Consider the following 25,744-nt stretch of genomic DNA (forward strand, 5'->3'; position numbering starts at 1 on the left):
GTCCAAGTTACCCTCATTTGCTAAGCCCCAATCATTTTTCTTCCCAATGATTTTTTCTACTTCAGTCCAAGATCGACATCATCGATGAGAGCAATAATTTGCAGAGCAAATTCGATATTAAGAAAGAGAGGATATTATAAAGAATAATTCTCTCAATCATAGTAACACGATATTATTGGAATGTATGTTTTACATTTATTCTTGATAGTCAAAATTTTGTGAACTTTCCCAATTTTGTAATCTTTGTTTGTATATATATCATTAAAAATTCAAGATTCTCATATGCCATTTCATTGCCTTTCAAAAGAAGCATGGCTAGCGATCGTGATGATATTTTTGTGGCAATGATTCCCAGTGATGTTGTACACTATAATATCCTCCCACGACTCCCCTTCAAGTCTCTCTCTAGATTCAAATCTATATGTAAGAAGTGGCATCACCTCATCTCGCACGACGTCATATTTGCGCATGAGCAGTCGTGCCATGGGTCTCCCATCTCCTTCGGCTGTGTTTACCAATACAAACATAGCATCAACTTCATCCCCATCGACACCCCCGGGGAGCTCAACGTATGCATCACCAGCTCATCCTTTTTCTCCCTTCCCGATGGCACAGAGCGCATAAGGATTGCTGCCGCCGTCAATGGCCTCCTCTTGCTATTCGTGCAAAGAAAAAGAGATGAGCAAAATGATAGTATGTGCTCTACTAATTATCAAGATGCGATTTGCGAATTCCATTACGTGTGGAATTTTGTGACGAAAGAAGGCCATATCATCCCTGAAAATGATCATCGTGGTTGGTTTGTTGGACTTGCTTTTGATCCTTCGATCACTCCAGCTTGTTATAGACTAGTAAATCTCGTACAACAACAAAAAGGGCTCCAAGAAGAGTTCTCCTTTGAGATTTACTCCTCTCGCACTAGGAAGTGGACTATGTCTAATCACAAGATTATGATCCCCGAAGGCAAAAGAATATCGTGGGATATTTTTTGTGCAGGACGAATCATATATTGGAATTGCAATCCCTATGCACTGTGGTTTGACGTGGATAAGGATGTCGCAGGTTACACACTCCTACCACAGGCTGAAAATTCGGGGTCCCAACATGTGCTTGGGGTGACAGATGATGGAGTTTTGACAAGCACTCGATTCTCGCAAAATGATACAATAACAATATGGATGATGGGAAAGGATGGAGACTGGGTCAAGAAATTTTACTTGGAGAAGGTACCCACAGTATCATCCGAATTCAACCTATTCGAACCCCTCCCGTTCACAGGAGGAGATAGGATTTATATAGAGATGTTATCGAATTCTCTATGGAAAAGAATACTGGTTTGTTATAATATGAGCACCCGAGAGATGACAATGATCAGTGAGATGAAGGATGCGTGGCCACCATCCAAATGCTTATACATAGATTACAATCGAATTGCTAGATTAGGTAGCCTTGGCATTACAGAATCTTGAGTTTCTTGCCAAAGTTGTTTAGATTTGTTTGAGTCTGTAGTTTAGTTTACAGGTAATGATGCATATATAAATACTATCGCAAAGTCATTGACTTGTTACAAATTATTTTTAACTCTATGTATTATACACATGTAAAATCCAATGAATGTCTTTTAGTACTAGACTTGTACTTTCTCGAATATATTCATTTTCCATATTAGATAGCATTAATATCTTCAAATGTTGAGTTCTTTGGCTATGCTTAACTACACTTGTTTCGATCCATCCTTTACGGATGATGATGCATATATATATATACATATACATACATATATAGTAGTCTTAAGTCACTAACTTATTACACATTATTTTTTTTCAACAAAAACACATGTAGACATGTGGTTTATCAAATTTAGTCATTTTTCATGGAAAATATGAAACCTTTCAGATTAAAAGTCCAAATTAATTATAAATTTTGTGTTGAAAGCTCTTTCATGATGAGTATCTCAAAGTGTTGTGTCGACTGTAGCAAAATCACTATGATGCATAGGTCAATATGAACTTAAATATGAGGACCGGAAAAAGTTTTGGATCCGTAACAATATGAAATTTTATTATTATTATTATTATTATTATTATTATTATTATTATTATTATTATTATTATTATTATTCCAGGAAGAATAATTAAAATATGTTGTATTAATATAGGTTGACAACTTGTCATCTTTGGTGGAGTCCGAAACCAATAAACACTTCAAATCCTCCTCTCTTCATAAGATATCCCCCAACCCCACTCAAGAACTGCACAGCTGCCCTAATGATGATTGAACTGTTATTGTATGTTGTAGGGGTGAATGGATATGCTAAGCCAATTCTTTCGCAATTTGTCATCTTTGGTGGAGTGCATGTCCCAGAAATGCGCAAGTCCGAAACCAATAAACACTTCAATTCCTCCTCTCTTCATAAGATATCCCCCAACCCCACTCAAGAACTGCACAGCTGCCCTAATGATGATTGAACTGTTATCGTATGTTGTAGGGGTGAATGGATATGCTAAGCCAATTCTTCCGCAACTAAGCTTTCTTCATATCCAAAGTATGTTTTTGGTTAACCAGCATCAGAATGCAACTTATACTTCCTTGGTGTTTCATATTGCCATTTACTCCATTGATCTGCCGCCATACTCCAGCATGCAAATGAATCATTTCCTCCGTAACGTGTGTGACGGCAGCTGATTTCTCGGTGCTTGTGATAGCCACAATCAGTATTGTGACTTTAGTATTCCAGTCGATACATAAATTATAATAATTTATTGATTGCAAATGAGATATCTGGACAGATGAGAAAAAGCTAAGGATTTATAGGTATTAAGTCGAATCTGTAGCAGGACTTCCATCACATAATTTGGGTGATTCACTAGTCGAGAGAGGAGTTATAACCTATTTTGTATCCTGCATGTTTGTCTTTGATAATAAATCTTAAATATATTTTCTTTGTGATAGGAAGAGACCTGAAGATGTAAATATTGCTTCTACTCCTAGAAAGTAGCTCAAAGTTCTTAGATCTTTAAGGGAGAATCGATCAGTCAATTGCTTTAGGAATGCTTGAGTCTCCAAAGGATCATTGTCTATGACAATAATATCATCCACATAGACCAAAAGATATATTGTGTTTCTATTGTGTTGGCATATAAATAATGAGGTATTAGACTTGGAATTGATGAATCCAATTGAGGCCAGAAATGAGCCAAGTTCAGTATACCAAGCCCTTGGAGCTTGACGAAGTCCATAAATAGCTTTTTGTAGTTTGCAGACATGCCTCGGATACTGAGGATGAACGAAATCATGAGGTTGCTATATAAAAATATATTTAGTCAGAGACCCCTATAAAAAGACATTGTTAACATCCAATTGTCGTATGTACCAACCTTTTGAGATGGTCAAATTTAGGATAAGATGGATTGTTATGGGTTTAACAACAGGACTAAATGTCTCTGTGAAGTCGACACCAAGTCGTTGATTAAACCCTTTGACTACTAAATGTGCTTTATATCTGGCAACGGATCCATCTGGGTTCCGCTTAATTTGAAAGACCCATTTACACCCGATAATATTTTATATGTGATGAAAGGGTATTAAAGTTCATGTAGAGTTATGGAAGAGAACATTATATTCTTTACACATGGCTTTATGTAAGTGAGGAGATTTTTACGCTTGGGAGATTGTAGTGGGTTTACTAGCCTCAGTGGAGGAATTTGTTATAGCATGTAGGTCAAGGACTTGACGTGATTTAAAAATATCACTTTTGGAGCATGTTGTCATTGGATGTCTAGGGGCGATGGAAGTATTATTTTGTTTATAGAATCGAGAAACGGAAATGAGATATCGTTTAATGTTAGGTGCATACAGAACATCATCAAGTGTAAAAGTTGTGGTAAGTAAACTAAGCGTGGAGGAACCAGAATGAGTAATGAGAATTCTTTTACCATCACCGATGATGATATCTTCATTTCTGTCATAATTATTGTGGATGGAGAAGTTTTGAAGATCAAAGGTGATGTGATGAGAGGCACTAGAGTCTACAATCCAATTAGGTTGGCTAGTAGTCGGAGTGGCCATGAAATTTGCCTGAGGCCACCGTGATGGAGCAGGGAGTCTAAGGCAAAATTGATACTTTCGCGGAGTGTCCGACTTTATCACATAGTTGACAAACGACTCTTTGGTGACTTGTGATGTCAGGACACCACGATTGATGATTATAAAAGTTGCCACCTTGATAGGGATGAGGGTGGTTTGGTTTGGGACTCATAAGGTCAGGAGGCAGCTTAGCTAGACCTTTGTTGATGTGCTTATTGTACTGGTTGCTCTTCCTCTTGGAGTTTTGACTGACCTGAGCTGTAATATGTGGTCAAGGCAATCTATCATCATGCTTCAAGTATATCTCAGTCTGTCAACTTATCATAAAATTCTTCAAATGATATTGGTAAGTCACGTGCCCGACGTGCTGCTATCAGTTCTTTGTACTCGCCTCCTAGGCCATTGAGAGTATGGATTAGGACTTCTTCATCACTAAGGGAATGACCTATCAAAGCCAAGTCATCAATGATAACTTTGATATTATGTAAATAATCAGCAATAGTACTTCCCTCTTATTTCCTTTTCATCCGATCGGAGAGAAGGCCGAGCATGCGAGTACGCGAGCGATTTGCCAAGGTGGTTTGCAACTTATACCATGCTTCTGCAGTCGTACATGAAGATATCAATGGGAAAACAGATCCAGCAACTGAGGCTTGAATTGCTTGGAGAATGAGGCGATCTTATCGTAACCATAATTTGTGGGTTGGATTTGATACTGGAGTAGGTTCTCTTGGGATGTTGACCATTGCATGTGGATATCGGAGAGAGCCATCAACATAGTCTAGGAGATCATATCCAAATAGAAGATTAAAAAGTTATGTCTGTTAATATGTATAGTTACCGTCTTTGGATAATTTGGATAATTTGAAGGGAATAAGTTGATTGATGGTGATAAGATATGTAGATTGAGAAGTGCTATGGTTCCTGCATGAACAATAAATGGGATGTTAGAGGCCGACGATGGAAACATACGAGGATATACGAGGGAGTCGTCAACTATACAAGGGTCGTTGCCGGCGAAGGCTAAGTTGCTACAGTGTTATAGATCTGCTGGAAGACGACAAAACTGTTTACAATGCTGCACTGCTTCTTCCAGAGGTACGGTTGCACCAGTGTGTGAGAGAGTTGCAGTAGTGTTAGCAGCGCTGGAGAGAGCTTCTACAGCGATGCTGGAGAAAGCTGCAGCGATGCTGGAGAGAGTTGCAGCGATTTCTCCAACGATGCCGGAGAAATCTGCAGTCGTGGAGCGATGCTGGAGAGAGTTGCAGCGATTTCTACAGCGATGCAGGATAGATTTTTGCACCGTGAAGTAGTGGTTATCGCTCCGTCGGTCTGCAGGAACCAGCATAGAGAGGAAGAAGCAGATGCGCCATAGAGAGGAAGAAGCACCTTTGTTGCTTTAGATTAATGCTGCCAGAGGTGCGTCGAGGCAGAGGAAATGACAGGCGACCGCTGGCTCAGGTAGGAGATCATTGGTAGCGGTGAATGAAGCTGTGATTTGATTGACAGCGAAGAGAATAGGCCACCGAGCAGACCAGCGAAACAGTGTAAGTCCGACATGAACAAGGGCTGCAATAGAGAGATCTACTAATAGTGATTCGGTGGTCGATGATTAAGTCTCATCGGAATCAGATCTGGAGATCGGATCAGCAGCGATTGCAGGGAGGTGGTTTGCTATTGCTAGCGAGGATGATGGCGAGGATGGAGCAGCAACGTCGGTGAGGGAAGATCCACAGCAATGTTGAGGGAAGAAGCACCAGGTCTACAGCACTAGAGGCACCAACGCAAAGTGGCAGCATCTGCATCGATCACCTCCACTAACGAGGTTGTGTGAGGAGTTAGACAACAAGAAGAGAGCTTGCTGCAAACGATTCTGATTCCATGATAAAATATGAGATGTAATTACAGAGTTCATTTAAATAGTAAACTTTGATAGCTATTTATGCACATAACCAACATAATAAGAATGCAGCTTAAACTCAGGAAGCCTACTTTGGTTGACTACAATCTCTTCTCCATGTAAACCCACCTTAAAAATAAAAATAAAAATAAATAAATATTTCTTATTGCTTCTTGATCACGTTTTGCCTACTTCTGTGGCATTTATTTTTGCATGTGTTTTTGGTGGTAAAAGAAAAGGTTAGTAGGAATGAAGATATTAAGATGTTAGTTCTTGTAGCTTATAGAATTTATTCTTTTTGATGATAAATAGTCGACGTAAAGGTCCCAAATATTCATAAAATTTTTGTTATTCCCACTTTCTTGATGTCCAAGTTACCCTCATTTGCTAAGTCCCTTCCTTTCGAATCATTTTTCTTCCGAATGATTTTTTTCTACTTCAGTCCAAGATCGATGAGAGCAATTACTTGCAGAGCAAATTCGATATTAAGAAAGAGAGGATATTATAAAGAATAATTCTCTCAATCATAGTAACACGGTTTTATTGGAATGTATGTTTTACATTTTATTCTTGATAGTCAAAATTTTGTGAACTTTCCCAATTTTGTAATCTTCGTTTGTATAAATATCATTAAAAATTCAAGATTCTCGTATGTCATTTCATCGCCTTTCAAAAGAAGCATGGCTAGCGATCGTGATGATGTTATTGTGGCAATGATCCCCAGTGATGTTGTCGACTATAAAATCCTCCCACGACTCCCCTACAAGTCTCTCTCTAGATTCAAGTGTATCTGCAAGAAGTGGCATCACCTCATCTCGCACGACGTCATATTTGCGCATGAGCAGTCGCGCCATGGGTCTCCCATCTCCTTCGGCTGCGTTTACCAATACAAACATAGCATCAACTTCATCCCCATCGACATCCCCGGGGAGCTCAACGTACGCATCACCAGCTCATCCTTTTTCCCCCTTCCCAATGGCACAGAGCGCATAAGGATTACCGCCGCTGTCAATAGCCTCCTCTTGCTATTCGTGCAAAGAAAAAGAGATGAGCAAAATGATAGAATGTGCTCTACTAAATATCACGACGCGATTTACGAATTCCATTACGTGTGGAATTTTGTAACGAAAGAAGGCCATATCATACCCGAAGATGATTATCGTGGTTGGTTTGTTGGACTTGCTTTTGATCCTTCGATCACTCCAGCTTGTTATCGACTAGTAAATCTTGTACAACAACGAAAAGGGCTCCAAGAAGAGTTCTCCTTTGAGATTTACTCCTCTCGCACTAGGAAGTGGACTATGTCTAATCACAAGATTATGATCCCTCAAGGCAAAAGAATATCGTGGGATATTTTTTGTGCAGGACGAATCATATATTGGAATTGCAATCCCTATGCACTGTGGTTTGACGTGGATGAGGATGTCGGAGGTTACACACTGCTTCCACAGTCTGAAAATTCGGTGTCCCAACATGCGCTTGGGGTGACAGATGATGGAGTTTTAACGAGCACTCGATTCTCGCAAAATGATACATTAACAATATGGATGATGAGCAAGGATGGAGACTGGATCAAGAAATTTTACTCGGAGAACATACCCACAGTATCATCCGAATTCAAACTATTTGAACCCCTCCCATTCACAGGTGGAGATAGGATTTATATGGAGCTGTTATCGAATTCTCTACGGAAAAGAATATTGGTTTGCTATAATATGAACACCCAAGAGATGACAATGATCGGTGAGATGAAGGGTCATTGGCCACCGTCTAAATGCCTATACATAGATTACAATCGAATTGCTAGATTAGGTAGCCTTGGCATTACAGAATCTTGAGTTTCTTGCCAAGGTTGTTTAGATTTGTTTGAGTCTGTAGTTTAGTTTACAGGTAATGATGCATATATAAATAGTATTGCAAAGTCATTGACTTGTTACAAATTATTTTTAACTCTATGTATTATACACATGTAAAATCCAATGAATGTCTTTTAGTGCTATTCTTTCTTGAACATATTCATTTTCCATATTAGATAGCATTAGTATCTTCAAATGTTGAGTTCTTTGGCTTCGCTTATCTACACTTGTTTCAATCCATCGTTGATAATGCATATATATACATATACATACACATATAGTAGTCTTAAGTCACAAACTTATGGCACATTATTTTTTTCAACACAAACACATGTAGACCTGTGGTTTATCAAATTTAGACATTTTTCATGGAAAATATGCAACCTTTCAGATTAAAAGTCCAATTAATTATAAAATTTTGTGTTGAAAGCTCTTTCATGATGAGTATCTAAAAGTGTTGTGTCGACTATAGGACTAACATCACAAAATCACTTTGATGCATAGGCCAATATGAACTTAAATATGACTGGAAAAAGTTTTGGATATGTAGCAATACGAAAATTTATTATTATTATTATTATTATTATTATTATTATTATTATTATTATTATTATTATTATTATTATTATTATTATTATTATTATTATTATTATTATTATTTTTATTCCAGGAAGAACAATTAAAATATGTTGTATTAATATAGGTTGACAACTTGTCATCTTTGGTGGAGTGCATGTCCCAGAAATGCGCAAGTCCGAAACCAATAAATACTTCAATTCCTCCTCTCTTCATAAGATATCCCCCAACCCCACTCAAGAACTGCACAGCTACCATAATGATGATTGAACTGTTATCATATGTTGTAGGGGTGAATGGATATGCTAAGCCAATTCTTCCGCAACTAAGCTTAAGTTTCTTCAGATCCAAAGTATGTTTTTGGTTAACCAGCATCAGAATGCAGCTTATACTTCCTTGGTGTTTCATATTGCCATTTACTCTCCTTTGATCTACCGCCATACTCCAGCATGCAAATGAATCATTTCCTCCATAATGTGTGTCGGCAGCTGATTTCTCGGTGCTTGTGATGGCCACAATCGATCATTGCACACTAGCCATATGTCATGGAAAGCTTGGCTCCAACTGCTTGACATGATGTGAAGCATAGAGATTCGCAGGTCACTCCCAAACAAATCCACACTGGCAGACTGGCTAAATCAAAGGACTTTGTCATCTGGCACACAGGAGAGAATGACCAGCAAATGAGTACCTACATGAACCCTAACCACTCTATTCCTCATGCATGCTCGTAGCTAGGATGATGTCCAACGTCTTTGCCATTGCCATCTTCTCTTGTTTGGATTTCGGTTCTTCAGAGTGCATTCCGAACTCTGCGCTAACATTCTCTCTGAAACTATGATCAGGTATTTATAACGTTTAGGGTTTTGGTTCTTCGAAGGGCATTCATTCAGATATCGTCCTCATGAATCTGCAGTAGCAGAAAGCTTTTTTGCTTCCACAACCATGCCTGTAACCTCTCACGAAGGGCTCGGTCAATAGCGTTGACCATGGACCAATTCCCATCTACATGCCAGCACGTACGTGAAACCCGCCTCCGTTGCAACGCATCACCACCAAGCTTTTACCGTCTCCGAAGAGCCATCGAAGCCACCGAAACATGCTATAAATCCCCTCCCATCCCCTCCGCATTCCTCCTCAGGCCTGCACAAGCAACAAGTCCCTCTTCCTCATCTCTTCCGCAGCTTAAAGGGCGGTCCCCAACCGAAGTCTTCCTCGCCGCCCACCGCTAGCGATGGAGATGAGAAAGGTTGCCTGTGCCGTCCTCGTCGCCGCGGCCTCGGCCACCGGCGCCCTGGCCGCTGAGGCCCCGGCTCCTGGCCCCGCAAGCGCGTCCTTCGCGGTCACCCCCGCCGTCGGAGCCGTCATCGGGGCCTCCGTCCTCTCCTTCTTCGCCTTCTACTTGCAGTAGCTTCATGAGGAGAAAGGAAGAAGGAACCCACAGTCCCGGGAACGAATAATTGCTTGTGATATTGTCTTATTCCTATTTGTATTTTCTTTCTTCCATTCATTCTACATTTGTTTGGTTTGAAAGAAAGATCCGGGTGGGATTTGTTTGGAGTTCATTTGTGATCCGACATGAAACATCAAACATATAATATCTGTTGCTAAAAATCTTTTCCTTGTTCATCGAAACAATAGTACGTCGTCGATCAATATCTCAAGATGACCAAACCGAAGGCAATTCGTTCCAGGATAGCTCAACTAATGGCCTATGTGCATATATATAAGAACGAGCAAATGAGCTAAAATCATATTATTTGCGAACTTAAACACGGGAATGGGAATCCCAGTGATCCCAACACAAATTGGTGGAGGGGTCATCGCACAGCTGATTGGAGAAAGGAGCCTATGGCCTAACCCCTAACAAAAACTTTGTTAAAGATACCTATGTTCTAACCCTAAAAAGTGTGCACCACTAGGGATCATATCATGCAAGCATGTGAGCATGGACTGGAAGCTATTTATAATTCTATCAAGCTCACTTTTTAACCACGAGCTTCATCACGACTCAAGATTCCAAACAAAAGCTAAGAGATGGTTCACATATGAGAACACGTCGTCACCTGACATGCACATAAACTGCATCTGTTTGACTTTTCGACCTTTTCACGGTTCAAGTATAGGCTTCTAAGTAGTAGGAACACATCACTCGGTCATTCTCATATGTAGTTAATCAAACCACAGTGAGAGCCTCTCCACTCTGTAAATCATGCAGAAGACAAGTGTTCCGGTCAGTCACTATATCTCATCATAAAGGAGAATCAATCATCTGGGACCAGATAAGAGCCTTAAACAGCCGTAGTAAACAGGTTACAAGAACAAGATACGTGACGAGTAAGTTTAAGGGATGAGTGGCCTTCTCCTGCAACTTCATTTGGCAGAAAAGAAGACGAGGAAAGATGTGGGAGTTGTCGACAGAGCTCAGAAGGGATAGACAGTGCTGGAGATAAACGGAGCTACTTTGACCCGTCATGTGGACCTTGAGCAGAAACAAGACCTGCCACTTGGAGATATGGCCTTGCAAGGTCAAGAATGCAGCACGACTTGCAGGCCAGAGAAGGCTCCTCCTCGGCCTCCGGGCGCACAAAGACCAAGGAAGGGAGGAAAAAGCTCAGGTAGGACATCGCCGAACTTGTTACTGGAGGAGACCATTACTCGAATGGATCAGTGGCATCTCCCACTCTCCCTTATGATGCTTCACCTCCATGCGCTGCATGGGATGTGGAGAAACGGGCATGGTGGTACTGCATGCGTGGAGAGAATGGAGAAGAGAGGTGTGAGTAAAGTGGTCGTCAGTGCCTTTCGCCTACACCCTCCCTATTTATAAGCGAAGTGTCATTTTGCTGTAGTTGGTCAAAGGAGTCGACGTGGTTGAATCAGGACCGTGCATCTTGTTGTACCATTGTGAAGCATAACGAAGGTGAGTCGATCCGTGATTGCACTTGCGAGTGATGATGCTTAACGTGACTTGTGTCGACTAGGTTTAAAGTCCTTTAATTAACGTTGATGTTGTCACAGCTATAGTTTCAATGAAGGTTTTTGGCCTTTAGGATACCGAAAACGTGGTGACTTGGCTCTGTCTACTTTTGCACATACCAAGGAGATGTGTTGAGCCACGGAGCAAATATAACAAGAGTCCCGAATTGCTCATCTCGACCGGGGGCCACTCGAGTCTGTGTTCTGCCCACCGCATGTGCGAAAAGGGAAGCCAAAGTCGAAGGATTTGGAGCAACACAAATTTTTCTGGGAACGGTGACGCCTGCCTGGTAAACTCACCAGAGAGTATCTACACTTCTCGGGCCCATTTAAGCCCGTTACTAATCTAGATTCAATTCACGGACGGTGCGAATAAGGCACCCGCTCGACAACCATTTTTCGGGCCAAGATTATTTTGGGGACGACTTTTCTCGTATCGACTGACATCAGGTAAACAGACAGCGAGTTTTTGGACTTCATAGACCATACCCTGCTGCCGTTGGGGCACATTCGGAAGGCCTGTTACAAATTTAGATGCTGCTCACCGACGGTAAGCACAAGCAACCCGAATCCGAATTGCATTGGAACACTCGGTACCTTCCTTTTTCTTCCTGCTGATCATAATCATTCGCACTCAATTCACCAGCAGCTAACGCTATTCGTGGTGGCTTATTCTGTAGTTTTATCTGCAATCTCATAAATCGACTTGATAGCAATTGGGACGTATTCCTCTTTGACTCTCTAGATAACTACAAGTTTAAGCAAGCAGCTTGAAAGAAAACAACACCACAAAACATGTGAATCCAATACACCAACCACAAGATAAAAGAGTCGACGACATGAGATTTACGCTAAATAATTTGCAGCATCATGTTAATACACAATAATATATCGTGGTCAAATGAGAGTGAAAGATTGATGAAACCAGAGTGTCAAGAGTAAAAAACTCGAATCATCTCAAATGCATCCTCCTATTATCCAACACCAGATGACAGCAGCTTCACCGGTAACGAAGCACCTTTTAATCGATTTACTTCTTGAAGTTGCCCGGAGTTTCAGAAGAGTAACTTCTTGAAGCTGGCAATTGAGTTAAATGCACCTCAAATTTGACAGATCTAAAAATGCACCTAGTGAATCAGAAAAACTCCCTCATTATTAACCAACTATGCTCATTTGATGCATTGGAACTAATGGGTGTCAAGGTGTAAGGAACAGGAACAATACAATTTAGAACTCGAAGCAAACCTTAACCTTTCATATGTCTCTAGCCTTATCATATATCATGTGTTTCCTACAGAAGACTGGAAAAATGACTTGGTTTATGGGCTAAATTGGTCTTTGATAAGTTTTCTAGTCTAGTTAGAGATGAAAATACTAAGATAATGTGACAAGAGGCCTTTGTGGACCTATAAGTATGTGAAGACTTTTCTCATCATTTTTTCTTGTATTTTCCAGTGATAATATTCGTTCAATTTAGCAGCTTAAATCACTTTGGAGGCTTCTCCTTCCCCTGAAACTGAATCGAACAACATCTAAGAAAAATGTTGTTCTCTAACATTAAAGCAGCAAAGCCTGTATGATTTTCTTGATCACAATATTCACTATTGCTACCTAGTCACCCACAGGGCATGAAGGATAAAATTTAAGGTAACCCTGACTCTTTATGACATTAAACGAGAAAGTTCAGACGTATGTGGATTATCTAGTGAAGTAGCACTTTTGACGCATGAACTTAGATAATCTGAACAGCATAGTATGAAGATCAGATCGATAATGGAGGATTTGATCTAGTGAAGCTTAAAAAAGTCCATTAGATTTCAGATGCTGATCATGACAAAGTATTCATGCTCTGCACCTTCAGGCAAGCAGAAGATTTTTCAATGATTTAGCTGACAACATCCATCAAGAATCTAGGGACAAAGAATTACTGTGTACCTTTAGAAGCAAATACTAAAATATCCCAGATTCCAAAGCCTGATCATCTTCTTCTATAAGTAAAAGAACAGAAGTTGTAACAAGCCTGCAAGAAAGGTTGCATGAATGTGAGGACATCAATTTTGATAATAGCAATACTAGAACTAATAGCAGAAACAAGAAGAAATGAGGAAAAAGAAACCCATGAGAGTTGGAGAATGTTAGTACATGTATCACACAAGGAAATTAAAGATATTTTCCATGTAATCATAAATGTTCTTCGTTATCTTAGCCTTACCAATGACCAGAAATTTTAACATCCTAAGATTTTTAATAAACATGATAATGATGCAAAATAACACCATGAAACCCAATGACTAAGCACAGTACAGCAATAGTTTAGTCAATGGAGACACTTGACCACAGTTTACTGTTGCATTTCACAGCTTTAAGTAAAATTCAGCTTTGTATTAGATTGTTTTACTATTATCCTTGAACTAAGTAATAATTGTTCCTGTGAAGATTCGAGAACAGCAAAAAATTGGGGTTCAACAAATGTTCCTATTGTTTAGGTCTTTGTTCATGGCTTGGTTGGATGGACGAAGTAGTTAAACATTTTTTATACTTTTCGCTCCACTTTAACTGGCAGATTGCAGAAGTATGGCCCCATGATCAATAGGATGTGATAAGTTGTTATTTAAGGAATCAAACATACATGAATTCTAACAATAGCACATGATTTTGCTTTTCTGAACATGAAAGACAAACAATAGTCACCTAGCAGCATACCTGTAAATAACTACAATAAAAATGCTGCAATAGAAAGCAAGCTTGATTACTCGGTATTTCTTCTCTCCATTCAGCAATCTAAATATCTCAGTAACATCAATTAGATGTTTCCCTTTCATATACCTGTGGTAAAAAATGCATCATATGTAAAGTTACTTCCATTTCTCTGAATTTAGAAAACAAAAGATGTCATGAGTTGCATGAGATAAATAATGAAAAGCCAACCACTTTATTAGAACATGCACATTAACATGTTCAAGACATGCAAAAGATCACTCAACAGTAAGATAACATACTAGTGAAAGATGACCATTCCACAAGTTTCATTTGTAATATGTATGATAAGTATATATTCAAGTTTAATTGACAATAAATCAAGGTACACTTTCTCTCTTTTTTGTTTGCTAAGTCTTGATATGGGACCAAATTCAGTTTCTGAGGCTTCTTTTTAGAGCGCAAGATCCATAATAAACAAAAAACAAATGATGTCTATATAATTTTGTAAGTGCTTGAACCCATACATCGTTGTACAGGCAAAAACCTCCACTAAGCACGATACAGCGGATGTACATAGATCCAAACTTTGCTAAGTCAGAACCAAGCCCATTCTATGTGTGATCAACAAATCTGAATTGTGACGAAAAAGACTGACATGCATGAAGTATTAGAACTTTGTTTAACTATTGAGGTGTTTCACAAAGATCAAGCAGATAAATCAGGCATAATGACGTGTTCAGATTCAGATCATGGAAAGACCAGAATACATCTTAGAAGTTTGATAACTGAACATTAGCATGGGGTCAGCAGATAATGATGCCACTTATGCAGCAAAGATATCATATATGAACATCTTGGTAGCTCCAAGAATTTTCAAGTAAACTAAAAAACACATCAGAAACAAAAATAGATATATAACAATAGGCAAGATATATACATACAGTTTTATATGGTAATAAGTGATGGGAGCCATTATTAGAAATGGAAACCAATGCCATGTCAGGAGGAATAAAATGCATAAAATTCCTTGCACCAAGAACTCTGGAATCACGACAGCATTGATACGCGATGATGAATCATATGGGTTGATATAGTCAAATTCCAAATCAGATAAGCAAATTAGCTGTTTCATAAGGACAACCAAAAAGAGGTTAGAAGAGAGAAAAAATAGCATAGTTAGAAACTCATATCATCATGGTAACCACAGGCTGTAGAAACTGCAAGGAACACATCTGGAAAACAAAGAAACAAAAAGGTAGTTCAAAAAATCAATCAAACTGAAGAATATCGACAAAATAAACCAACAATACACCAAAATCACTACTTCAATCAACCAAAAGAAACAGAAAGGTGATAAAGCAAGTGTGTCATAAAGGTAAATCATATCACGGAAATCAGCTTGCCTAAGTTTTGATGCACGAAAAATAGAATAATTCTAAGCTGAGAAACTTTGAGTCTTTAATTGAATCATTTGGACATGCTTATCCTTTTCTTAGAAGGACTCTAATGGACTTCAGCCATTATTTTTTTCATATAATACTAGATGTTCTTCTAGAATTCTACTTTGAGTAGGACTGGTATCTATGGAACTTGTTTTAGTTATCGATTATAAAGGTGATAAAGCAAGTGTGTCATAAAAGTAAATTATATCACGGAAATCAGTTTGCCTAAGTTTTGATGCACGAAAAATAAAATAAGTCTAAGCTGAAACACTTCCAAGTATTTAATTGAATCATTTGGACAAGCTTATCCTTTTCTTAGAAGGACTCTAATGGACTTTAGCCATTATTTTTCATGCAATACTAGATGTGCTTCTAGAATTCTACTTTGAGTCGGACTGATATCTATGGAACTTATTTAGGTATATATCAGGTTGAAGACGTTAAGCCCTACGACATTAGTTAAATCTTTAGGTAGGACAATATGGCTCATAAGCTTTCTAGCAGGTATAATATGTTTCTTTATAATTTTAGAAGATTTTTCTTTTAATAATGACACATGAACAATGAAAATTGACTTGGATGGGTCTTTCTCTTCTCTTTCTATAAATACCTTATCTGTATTTTTTTTCCTTTTTGGGTCACTTATATATCAATCTTCCAGTCGTTTCTGTTATTTATATGGTCCAATCAAGTATGGCCCTGTCAAATCTAATTGGTTCCTTTTCTTTTCCGTAGTTCAGTTGTACACATGCTGTTTTCACTAGCAGCAACATCTTCCCTGTATTTCACTACACATCTTTTTGCAGGATATTAAACTGAACAAACCCCAAAACTATCCAATTATGATCTATCTGCTAATTTGGCATAGAGTCCATTTCATTTATCATACAGTTCTTTCTGCAGCAGCCTTCAGATTAACAATCACAGAGAAGTTTAAGATCGATTTGTAATCTTCTATTTAAGGTTAAAATCACATGCATTAAATTTTCCATTATCCCATGCACTTGCACTCCCACTTGGTTGCTTTGTTATCATGGAGAGGAATATGCTCACAGTGTACTCAGCTCCCATTTGACTTTGCTTTTGGCCACCTTCATGTGTTGGGAAATCTTGACCTATTTCTTGAAAACTAGAACTTAAATGTTGCAGGCTTGCAGCAAAGCCAATCAAGTAAATCAACAAGCAGCAAACAAAGAGCCTCATACTACCTTGGTAAAAAAATGGTCACAGTCGTGAAGGAAGTCAGTCTTGCCTGGATTGGTGCGAAACAGGCCATACTTACAAGACCTGGACCATCCATTTCAAACAGCCCGATCCAACTTAATATAAAACAAAAAAAAAAACTTAAACACCTATTAGAGCTCACGAAAGAGAGTCCTCTTCTCACTTGGCCTGTGGAACCGATGCCACTGTCATCATGGCCGTTGCCACTTCCTACCTCCTCAGTAAGCTCCCTCCTCTTCTCGTCCTTCTCCTCTTCTTTCTTCTTTCTCCTCTTCCATTGCTTACTCTTCTTTCTTCTTCTTCCCTTTTCTTCCTCCTTCCTCCTCCATTGTGCACTCCTTTTCTCCTTCGTCTTTGAAACACCAATATGTACAGTGTATCATGTGCCAATTGGTACGTACCAATCTGGCTAGCAACAAGTATGGGTCTGATACATGACAAGGCATTCCTTGACGGTTTCACTCCATGATGGTTTTAGTGATCACGTACACCAAGTTCCTTGTTGGGCCTATGGGAAGTTAAACACAGATGATATCTTGGGGTAACCATGATCACTTTCCTGTAACTATTCCGATGGATGAGGACTTAGGACCTGTGGACTTGATCTCTAGGCTAGCATATGCCCACAACATATCTTCCCAACATAGTTCCATTTCCGACATCTTCTCCGACACGCTACCAGTTTCTATTTCCAATCATCATCATGCAGTTTCAATAAAGATGCCCTAATGATGTTTGTTTTGTCAACTTCAATGCCTTGAACAATTCAAAGTGTATTATATGCTTCATATGATTTTAAAAATTCTTCTATTTTGTTCTACATTCTTACTTTCTTACCCCTACAATTTCTAGTCAGAATGTGTTCTAGACTTCCAATTTGATGCCTTGCAGAATGGTTTAACGCATAGCATCAGAGGATCATGCTCAACATTGAGCTCCAGCAAACGGCCAAAAGACTTGCAAGAGTCTTACATGATATTTGTAAACATAGAGCTACCTGTATACGAATCATTATATCATTCTTTCACTTAAATACAATTTTCAGCTGCTCAGGGAAGAATTGATAAAGATAATGCACTAGGATGAAAAATAATCTAAAACAGCATTAGTTTAAGGGCATTAACTTTCATGGTGCAGCCAATTACCTAATTGACTACTCTTATTTTGCAGTATAACAATAAAGTGGTTAAAGGATATTTCGTCAGAGAAATCGATAAACTAGTGCCTTGGATCACCACAACAGAGTCCCCACAAAGGACTTCATCATTGCCATGATGAACAAATGCAATGTTCATGGTGGAGCACAAGAAATAAGTAGGAATCAAGATCTTTTTTTCCCCTTAAAACCAGCATTCACTACTCGAGCAAGCAGCGTACACCATAATCTAAGCACCAGTGTGAACAGCATAAAGAAGGCAATTCTTCATGGAAAATCTCAACACAGGCCAAATATCAACAACAAAAACTAAAGACGACAGAAGCGCAACCGTCTGAAGTAGAAGGCGCCAATATTTACGGAACAAAGCCAAAAACCGAGAACGGCGTGGGATGTTCTTGAGAGAGGATTAGCTAGGGTTTGGATTTTAGGGTTTACCTGATAGGCGCTCAACCCGATGAGAGCGATCACAGCAGCGAAGGCGAGGAGCCAAAGGAGGAGCTCCCACGCCATGGTGAACTCGAATTCTTCGCTTCAGCGTTGAGCAAGCGATTGCATCGAACCATAAAAGTCTGGCTTTTGCCTTTGTAGATCGCTTCCGGCCTTCTAAGCCGATGTTGGCAATGAGCTAACGAGTATTTACTTGTTGGACGCGACAATGGGTTCCCGGACGTCGTGGTGGGAAAAAAGCATGTCACAAGTCTGACGTACCTATTAGACACCACCCTAATTCTCCAATAGCAAACAAGGTAAACGAAATGAGTAGAGAAAGTAACCGGCAAAATTATTCGTGTAAAGAATTTGAAGTCAGTGACGGATCCTCTCCAACTAGCAGGGAGATTTGGAAGCCTGCAATTCAATATCGCGACCGTCCACTTTCTGCCACGTTTCGCATCTCACTTCAGGTGTAGACATCGACGGCTGAGATGCTATATGGAACCCGAAGGAAAGGTTCTCCCGTAATAACTGAACAGGCTTCGAACTCCATAAATAAGAATTTGTTAGAAATCAAGCATGCACAAAATAAAATTTATTTAATTGAGAGTTTGAAATCTCATTTATTTTTTTTATATAAAAAATTAAAAATAAAAAAAAAATCACATATGAGAGTCCACAAAGAAAATATTTTTTTATGTATCAGTTCAATTATTTTGAGTATAGGCTTCTTTTGTTCTTGTCATTTATGTAAACCAACAACTTGTTGTCCATCAAATTTGCATGGGAGGACATCTATTGGGGAAGCTTCTCATTCGAGTTGTCATCCCATGTTGCAGTCAGTCAGTATTGGAGTTATAATATCATTTGGTAAAAACTCAGCTCTCTCTCTCTCTCTCTCTCTCTTCTTGCAGGGAAGCTTGGCCTTCTCCTTGGATTTGCACCTTCCTGTCTCGGGAACAAAGTGCCTTCAGCTCGAAGCACGGGAGACCATCACGCCCACCTGCTGAAGCACATTGAGACATGAGAAGGACAGAAGCATACAATCACCAGATTGGGAATCGAATCTGCAGTAAAGATATGAGAAGAAATATTTTTGTTACAAGTAAGAACAAATGCCACACAGAAAATAATATGCAGCATGCAGCTAACAAAGACGAGAGAGTACCGTCGCATCTCCCGATTAAGATCAGATGATGACAAACTGTAAGAGATCGATTCCATCTTATCATCTCTAACGCCACTGCAAATAGCTTCCAATGGAAAGTTTCATGACATTAAGAAGCTGACTTTTCTGATCAAGATGAACTTGCAGACCGCGTGAAGGAAGCTACGAAGCATGAAAACACTGCAGCAACATTATCGCTATCTTACTTGTTGGAAACCTCGATCGACATCAAACTCGAAGAATGTGATGAGAGAGGCACAGCTGAAATGGATTGTGATTATGCTCTCTAAAGCAAGCACTTTAGGAATATATGATATATATTTTGAAGGAACATGGCATCGAAGTATACGATGCCTGGCTGGTTCTTCCAGATCTGTGGCATCAGCCTGGAGACATAAATCCCATAATCCCTTGTGCTTTTCAAATTCCAGGGTCAACCTCTTGATGAGGACATTTTAGGAATCTCTGATGCATCATCTAAGTCAATGTGCAAATTGATGAATATATAGTGTTCTCAAGATTTGCAAGTTGATAAGCGAGATAAGAACGAATCATTAGTTCCCCTCAAAGAAAGAAATAAGAGCAAAAGGAAGCAGATGTTGCAATCAGTTGACTACTATATGATAAGAGACATTCTGGACAGTCTTGCCACGTTACAATCGATGCCACGTACCGTCATGCCAAGTTAACAAGGAGAATACCCTCGCACGTCAAACTAGATCCTGTACCAGGGCATTGTTCAGTATGATCCGTCCAAGAAAACTCAAGACGGCGCCATACTGCGCAGTCCCGCGTGTTCCGGGATGGCGTCGTCTCGTGCGCCCCAAAACGGCATTGTCCCGCACGTCTCGAATGGCGCCACTCCATACGCCTCCGAACGACAACCACGTGAAGGTACCCTCTCACCTCTCGAGAGCCGATCGTCGTGCCAAACCCGCGTACGGCCGACCCTCGTACAGTAGTATAAAATCCTTGGCCAAGCATCCGGCCAAAAGGAGAAGAAAAAAGGGAAGAAAAAGAAGAGGAGATCCCATATACCATTGACTTAATCATCGGAGGGACCAAAGTCGGGAAAGATCCGTCGAAGGTCTTTTCTTTTGCAGGAAATCGCCACCGTATAAAGTGAAAGCTCTACTCATGCCCCTAACGTCAATCCTCAAGGCAACGATTGACCGGTCCCGAGGACCAACTAAAACACCTGGAGACTCCCGATATCGTCTCGTGGACCAAACCATGCTGACTCACCATCCACGTTGTATTAGTTCATCAACACTATCAATTGTGAAGATTAGATAAATTTATACTTTTGAAAGAACAAATAATAATGTAATACCATTATAAATGTTTTAGTCTACTTTGACTAATGCAGGGAAACGTATTGAATTATTTAGTAACGTGTCACCCATAAAATTACATCCATCGGAGACATACTCGATAAAGTTACCTTAATTCTTAAACTAATTTTAATTATAAGGTATCTACTAGGCACAAAGTCTTCTTTCGAGATCAACTATATTATAACTTGTGTGTCATGGAGAGAGAGGGAATCCACTTGAAGAAGTCTTTTATAGTGTGACATTCATTATGCTCAAAGTCACATATTAATATCATGAATACTTACACACTTTTTCCTTGCTAAGATCACACGTTTCTAACTAAAAATATATATAATAATCATAAATATAATTGTAATGCTAGACAAATGATATCATAATTTGTTGTATGATATTAAACTGTTAGTCACATGGTGCTAAATGTTAGTCATGTGACAATGGAATCTCAATCACATAATCACACAACGTTAGGTGTCAATCACGTTATATTAAATTGTCAACCATAGTGAGTGGCCATGTCATTATCCTCAAATCATCTCTTCCATATATATATATATATATATATATATATATATATATATATATATATATATATATATATATATAACTAACTTTATAACCCTGGTTTGAATCTAGATTGGTATTTGGCTTAGCAAATCAAGCTTAAAATGGTGAATCTTTCCCCTAAAAAGGAAGGCGTATAATATCTACATATACATATGTATATATCTATATATACATTTGTATATAGTCCAAAGACACAATGGTTGAGGATAAAGTTGTTTTCCTAAAGGATGCAATCGTAAGTGACATTAGATATTGTTAATAACATATTCCTATACAGAGCAAAGCAAATGACGAAAGTGAGATCCTTTTACGCAACAGTTTGAGATTTGGAGTTTCATGCATTATGCAGAGTGAACAAGTTAAGTAAATTATGCCTGCGGCACACCAGACATCTTGTGACCGCCCATTTTCCAAAAATTTGAAATTTTGAAACAGGGCGAAACTGTTTACCGGGGTGATCCCTCGACCGCAACACCAGCGTCTTTCCAGCCTCTGCGGCCCAAGCGGTTGTGAGTCCCGTCACTGCCTCTTTCCCCCCTAAACGCTACTTAAGTCGAACAACCTCGTCCTTTTTCCTCGCTTCCAGCCGCCGATTCCCAATCCCGTATCCCTCGCTCTTTCTGGAGGCGAACACGACGTGGAGGAAGAGGTCAAAGAAGCCGTAGAAGAAGAACACACAGAGAGAGATCTGAAGCTTTGCTTGGGTAAGCAATGGGATTGTAGTGCAACAGACTTCGCCTTCTTGGTACTTTTTTTGCTTTTTCCCGAGAGTTGTGGCTCTGATTTGGTTCTTCTTTGTTGAATCTGTGATCTGATGTTGACGTGACAAGGAGAAGAATCTGAAGCCTTTTGCGGTAAGAAATGCTGCTTTCTTTGAGAAACAATCCCTATTTTCTTGACGCGTCTTTCTAAACTTTGATTCTGACGTAGGGTTTCCTCGTTATTCCGGAAGGAAGAACAAGAAGAAAAGAAGATCTTGAGGGTTGTCTTGGTAAGAAAACAGGCGTAGATTCTGAAGACCAGTTCTCGCAATCTTTCTATTTTTTTCTCTTGACCTCGGATTGTATTTGCTTGATTCAGTCGATCATAGATCGGGAATTGTAGCAGAAGAGAAGAATCCGAAGCTGTTTTCGGTAAGAACCAATTTTCAGTTAAACGGAGAGGAGCTTGTTTTTGCTTTATCTTTCTTCTCGTGCGACTTGTTCATGGTTTCGATACAGGGTTTGCTCTTTTTCTTCGATTATTGGAGTCGTCGACGACCTGTGAAAAGAATCTGAATCTTTTTCGGTAAGAAACTAATCTTTACATTGCAATGATCCATTTTCTTGAATGTTGCATTGATTAACTCATTTTTTCCCTTAACTATTTTCCTTTGGATCTTTAAACTGCTGTTGCCGATTGAAGCAGGGTATGATACCGACTGCATGTGTTTTAGTCTGTCTTTAGCTTATCCGCATTCAATTCTTCTTCTTTTGGAGTTACAAGGGAACAAAGACATAGATGATCTTGAATGTTATATTGGTAGAACATGGGATCATCTTTTTCTTTCCAAGAACCTTTTCTCTATGAATTCATCTGGGCGCCGATTTGCATTTTCTTGCTTCAAGTAATCTTGAAGTGGAAATCTCCATTTTCTTTTTTCTTCTCGTCTCTTTTTCCTCTGGATGTTGAAGTAGGAAAAGGACCGGGAAGAATCCGAACCGTTCTTAGGTAAACAGTAAGCTCGTCATGTACGAAAGATCCGGTAGCTTGAACGTCCAATTCTATTTCTCTATAAATTGCCGGGCAAATGATCTTGAAGCCCTCGTGCTAATTGGTGGTCACAGAGGTGGGAAGGAATGCCAGAGGCGAGACGAGCGACGACGGGCGACTTCACTGGAGGGTTTTGGATCCGGAGAGCAGCTTACCCAGCGGCAATGCCGGGTTCAAGACGAAGGCGAATCCAGAGTTTGGTGGCTGCAATCGACGACAAGGAGAACATACACCCATCACGGGCGGCGACAGCTCGACGCCGTCCCAGGAACAGGAAAAGTCCTCTGCCAAGTTGGTATCCTCGGACGCCTCTCCGTGACATCACCATCATCGTCAATGTGAACTTTCTCGCCCAGAACGTGTGAATTCTATGATAGGTTTTGGGTAGCTTTTGTTCCATCTCTCAGTCGATTGGATTTTGGGAACTTGCAGGCCTTGGAGAGAAGGATGCGTGAGAGGGCCGCAAGAGCCAGGCAGAGGAACGCCAACCCTGAGGCGTCGCCTGTGACTGATCCTGCGGTAGATGAAATGAATGCTTCCGAACACACTCCAGTGGGTGAAGCCCTCCCGTCGGATGTTTTTTCTGATGCCTCCCCAAGCCCTGCTGCATCATCCACCCTTTCCTCCCTTACTCCAACCCAACAGCCACTCCGCACCCCATCCTCCTCCGAGACCCCCCTTTCCACTACGGAGCGTGTTCTCGCCGATCCATCAACCGAAGATCCGAAGCCGACTGAATTCGAGAAGAAGCTGCAGAGCACCATATCGGAGATGGAAAGGCTTGTGCTGGATAACCTGAAGAGGGCGCCGAAGCCGCCTGCGAGGAAGGCCATGCGCACTCTGATGTCGATGCGATGAATGAAATATTTCGTTTCACAGCGATGGGATGGACGAGATGAAGCCAGCAGCAACTCGGCTGCCTCGTGCCCCACCACCGCCACCACCTTCACCTCCTCCTGAGATCTACTTGGTCTCGGGACACCGGTGCTGCTGATCCGCTCTTCCTCTGCCATCTGAGTTTCTGCTTGGGCTTAGGGCTAGGTGAGAGAGAGTCTCGACTAACAATCCCCTTCCTTCGTTTTTGCATCCACTGGTGGCGCCATTAGAGGAGGATTTGGGACTCCATAGAGCTGTACATTCCTCCTTCCTTCGGGGTTCTGATGCCTGAAAAGGCTTGCTCCAGTAATTGCATGTACAACCATGTGTACATCCTAATCTCGCATTGCATTTGCAATAATCAGGCATGTTACGGTGAATTTGTTGATGAACAGAGAGTCACTTTCTTTCTGCAAGCGAGCTCTTGGGATTTATTCCGTTGTGGTGTCGATGCTGCAAAGTTGGCAAAGGGCGTAGAATCGCGGTCGTTATATGATTAATTATATTTAATATTTTAATTTTTATATTTAAAAAAAATTATATTGACATCTTTATAGTTACGAAAGTGAAGTATGTAGATCTATTTATCGTAAAATCATCGGTTTTATCAACGAAAATATATAATTAAAAATAAAATAATAATTTTAACATTTCAGTTGGTGGTAGTGGATGATGTGTGGTAGATGATCATAGATGATTATTGTGGACGAATAAAACAACGACGAGAGGTGAGGATCATTCTACATCTTTGTTAACATCGATGTAGTTACTGCATGATATTTTCATTACTTTGCCTCTGCATCAATGTCAATGTAATTGCTGAGCGATAAAATGATCGCTCGACATTTGCATCGTAGGCTCATTCGTTGCTCGACAACTGCATCGATGTTGACACAAATATCGAGTGACATCTGGATCAACATTAACGTCAACATAGTTATCAAGTGATCCTTTCGTCACTTTGCATTTATGTCTGTATCGACGTACATGCAAAGCGACGAAAAAGTTGACGAGTGAGATCTTATATAAAAAAAAAATGTAAAAGTTCTCTCCGAATCTACCTATGAAAAGGAGAAAAAAAGGATAGTTGATCTTTTCTTATTGAAAGAAAATCGTTAGTGAATGTCAATTGCCTCAATAGAGTGGACGTAGGCCGCAACGATCGAACCATTACAAATTCGGTGTATATTTTATTTATTTATTTTATTACTATTAGTTATTGATTTAATTATCTACTATTCTCATTTGCTCTCTAAGTTCAGACAGAGATTTGAACGAAAACACTATATGTCAATACGATTCTAACAATAGATAAATTATATTTTTTGTTATCTTAAATTATTTTAATTAAAAAATTAAAAGTAAAAAGCATCAAAACTGTCGAGGTATTTCGAATTGTTTGCTGACACGGACAAATCCTTTAGCTAGAAGAGGGGACGAATGTAGCCAAGTGGATCAAGGCAGTGGATTGTGAATCCACCATGGGCTGGCTAAACCTATTGATGGGAGAGGTGAAATTTCAGCTTCTAATCTCGGTTAATACGTTTACGCTTTTGCAGAGATGTAAGGGGCCATTCTAGGATTCCATTCAAATGGGGGTTAAGGTTAGTGAGTGATTTTGATAAAGACTATAAATGTCTTTATATATTTCAAAAATAAACAATAAAAATACTTTAAATTTTTTTTTTCTCGT

The 25,744-nt window shown here is 39.7% G+C and overlaps 4 protein-coding genes across 8 annotated transcripts; 3 read left to right on the forward strand and 1 right to left on the reverse strand.

Annotated features, from left to right (window-relative positions):
• Positions 1 to 311: 311 nt before the first annotated feature.
• Positions 312 to 4,759, forward strand: LOC103990233 (F-box protein At5g49610-like). The gene is made up of 2 exons (XM_065111015.1): positions 312 to 1,226; positions 4,694 to 4,759. The coding sequence occupies exons 1-2, from the start codon at positions 312 to 314 to the stop codon at positions 4,757 to 4,759; spliced, it is 981 nt and encodes a 326-aa protein (XP_064967087.1).
• A 4,778-nt stretch (positions 4,760 to 9,537) lies between these two features.
• Positions 9,538 to 9,983, forward strand: LOC135613757 (arabinogalactan protein 23-like). Its single transcript, XM_065110796.1, has one exon. The coding sequence runs from the start codon at positions 9,653 to 9,655 to the stop codon at positions 9,827 to 9,829; it is 177 nt and encodes a 58-aa protein (XP_064966868.1). The 5' UTR covers positions 9,538 to 9,652; the 3' UTR covers positions 9,830 to 9,983.
• Positions 9,984 to 12,215: 2,232 nt separating this feature from the next.
• LOC135615971 (protein cornichon homolog 2-like) lies at positions 12,216 to 18,574 on the reverse strand. 3 transcript variants are annotated; one of them, XM_065115111.1, is made up of 5 exons: positions 18,358 to 18,574; positions 15,039 to 15,220; positions 14,101 to 14,223; positions 13,333 to 13,417; positions 12,216 to 12,512 (listed from the first exon to the last, which is right to left on the reverse strand). In XM_065115111.1, the coding sequence occupies exons 1-4, from the start codon at positions 18,430 to 18,432 to the stop codon at positions 13,348 to 13,350; spliced, it is 450 nt and encodes a 149-aa protein (XP_064971183.1). In that variant the 5' UTR covers positions 18,433 to 18,574; the 3' UTR covers positions 12,216 to 12,512; positions 13,333 to 13,347. The 3 variants fall into 3 exon arrangements, with proteins under 3 accessions (XP_064971183.1, XP_064971182.1, XP_064971181.1); XM_065115110.1 differs by having other exon boundaries at positions 12,216 to 12,524; XM_065115109.1 differs by having other exon boundaries at positions 12,216 to 12,474; positions 18,358 to 18,573.
• Positions 18,575 to 22,012: 3,438 nt separating this feature from the next.
• On the forward strand, positions 22,013 to 24,462 carry LOC103989966 (protein POLYCHOME-like). Of its 3 annotated transcripts, none has more exons than XM_065115113.1 (7): positions 22,013 to 22,127; positions 22,254 to 22,277; positions 22,354 to 22,414; positions 22,504 to 22,556; positions 22,644 to 22,710; positions 23,250 to 23,513; positions 23,608 to 24,462. In XM_065115113.1, the coding sequence occupies exons 6-7, from the start codon at positions 23,262 to 23,264 to the stop codon at positions 24,031 to 24,033; spliced, it is 678 nt and encodes a 225-aa protein (XP_064971185.1). In that variant the 5' UTR covers positions 22,013 to 22,127; positions 22,254 to 22,277; positions 22,354 to 22,414; positions 22,504 to 22,556; positions 22,644 to 22,710; positions 23,250 to 23,261; the 3' UTR covers positions 24,034 to 24,462. The 3 variants fall into 3 exon arrangements, with proteins under 3 accessions (XP_064971185.1, XP_064971184.1, XP_064971186.1); XM_065115112.1 differs by having other exon boundaries at positions 22,043 to 22,127; positions 22,260 to 22,277; positions 23,608 to 24,166; XM_065115114.1 differs by lacking the exon at positions 22,013 to 22,127 and having other exon boundaries at positions 22,134 to 22,277.
• Positions 24,463 to 25,744: the final 1,282 nt, after the last annotated feature.

Source organism: Musa acuminata, chromosome BXJ2-6 (assembly GCF_036884655.1).
Source record: "Musa acuminata AAA Group cultivar baxijiao chromosome BXJ2-6, Cavendish_Baxijiao_AAA, whole genome shotgun sequence".
Lineage (NCBI taxonomy): Eukaryota > Viridiplantae > Streptophyta > Magnoliopsida > Zingiberales > Musaceae > Musa > Musa acuminata.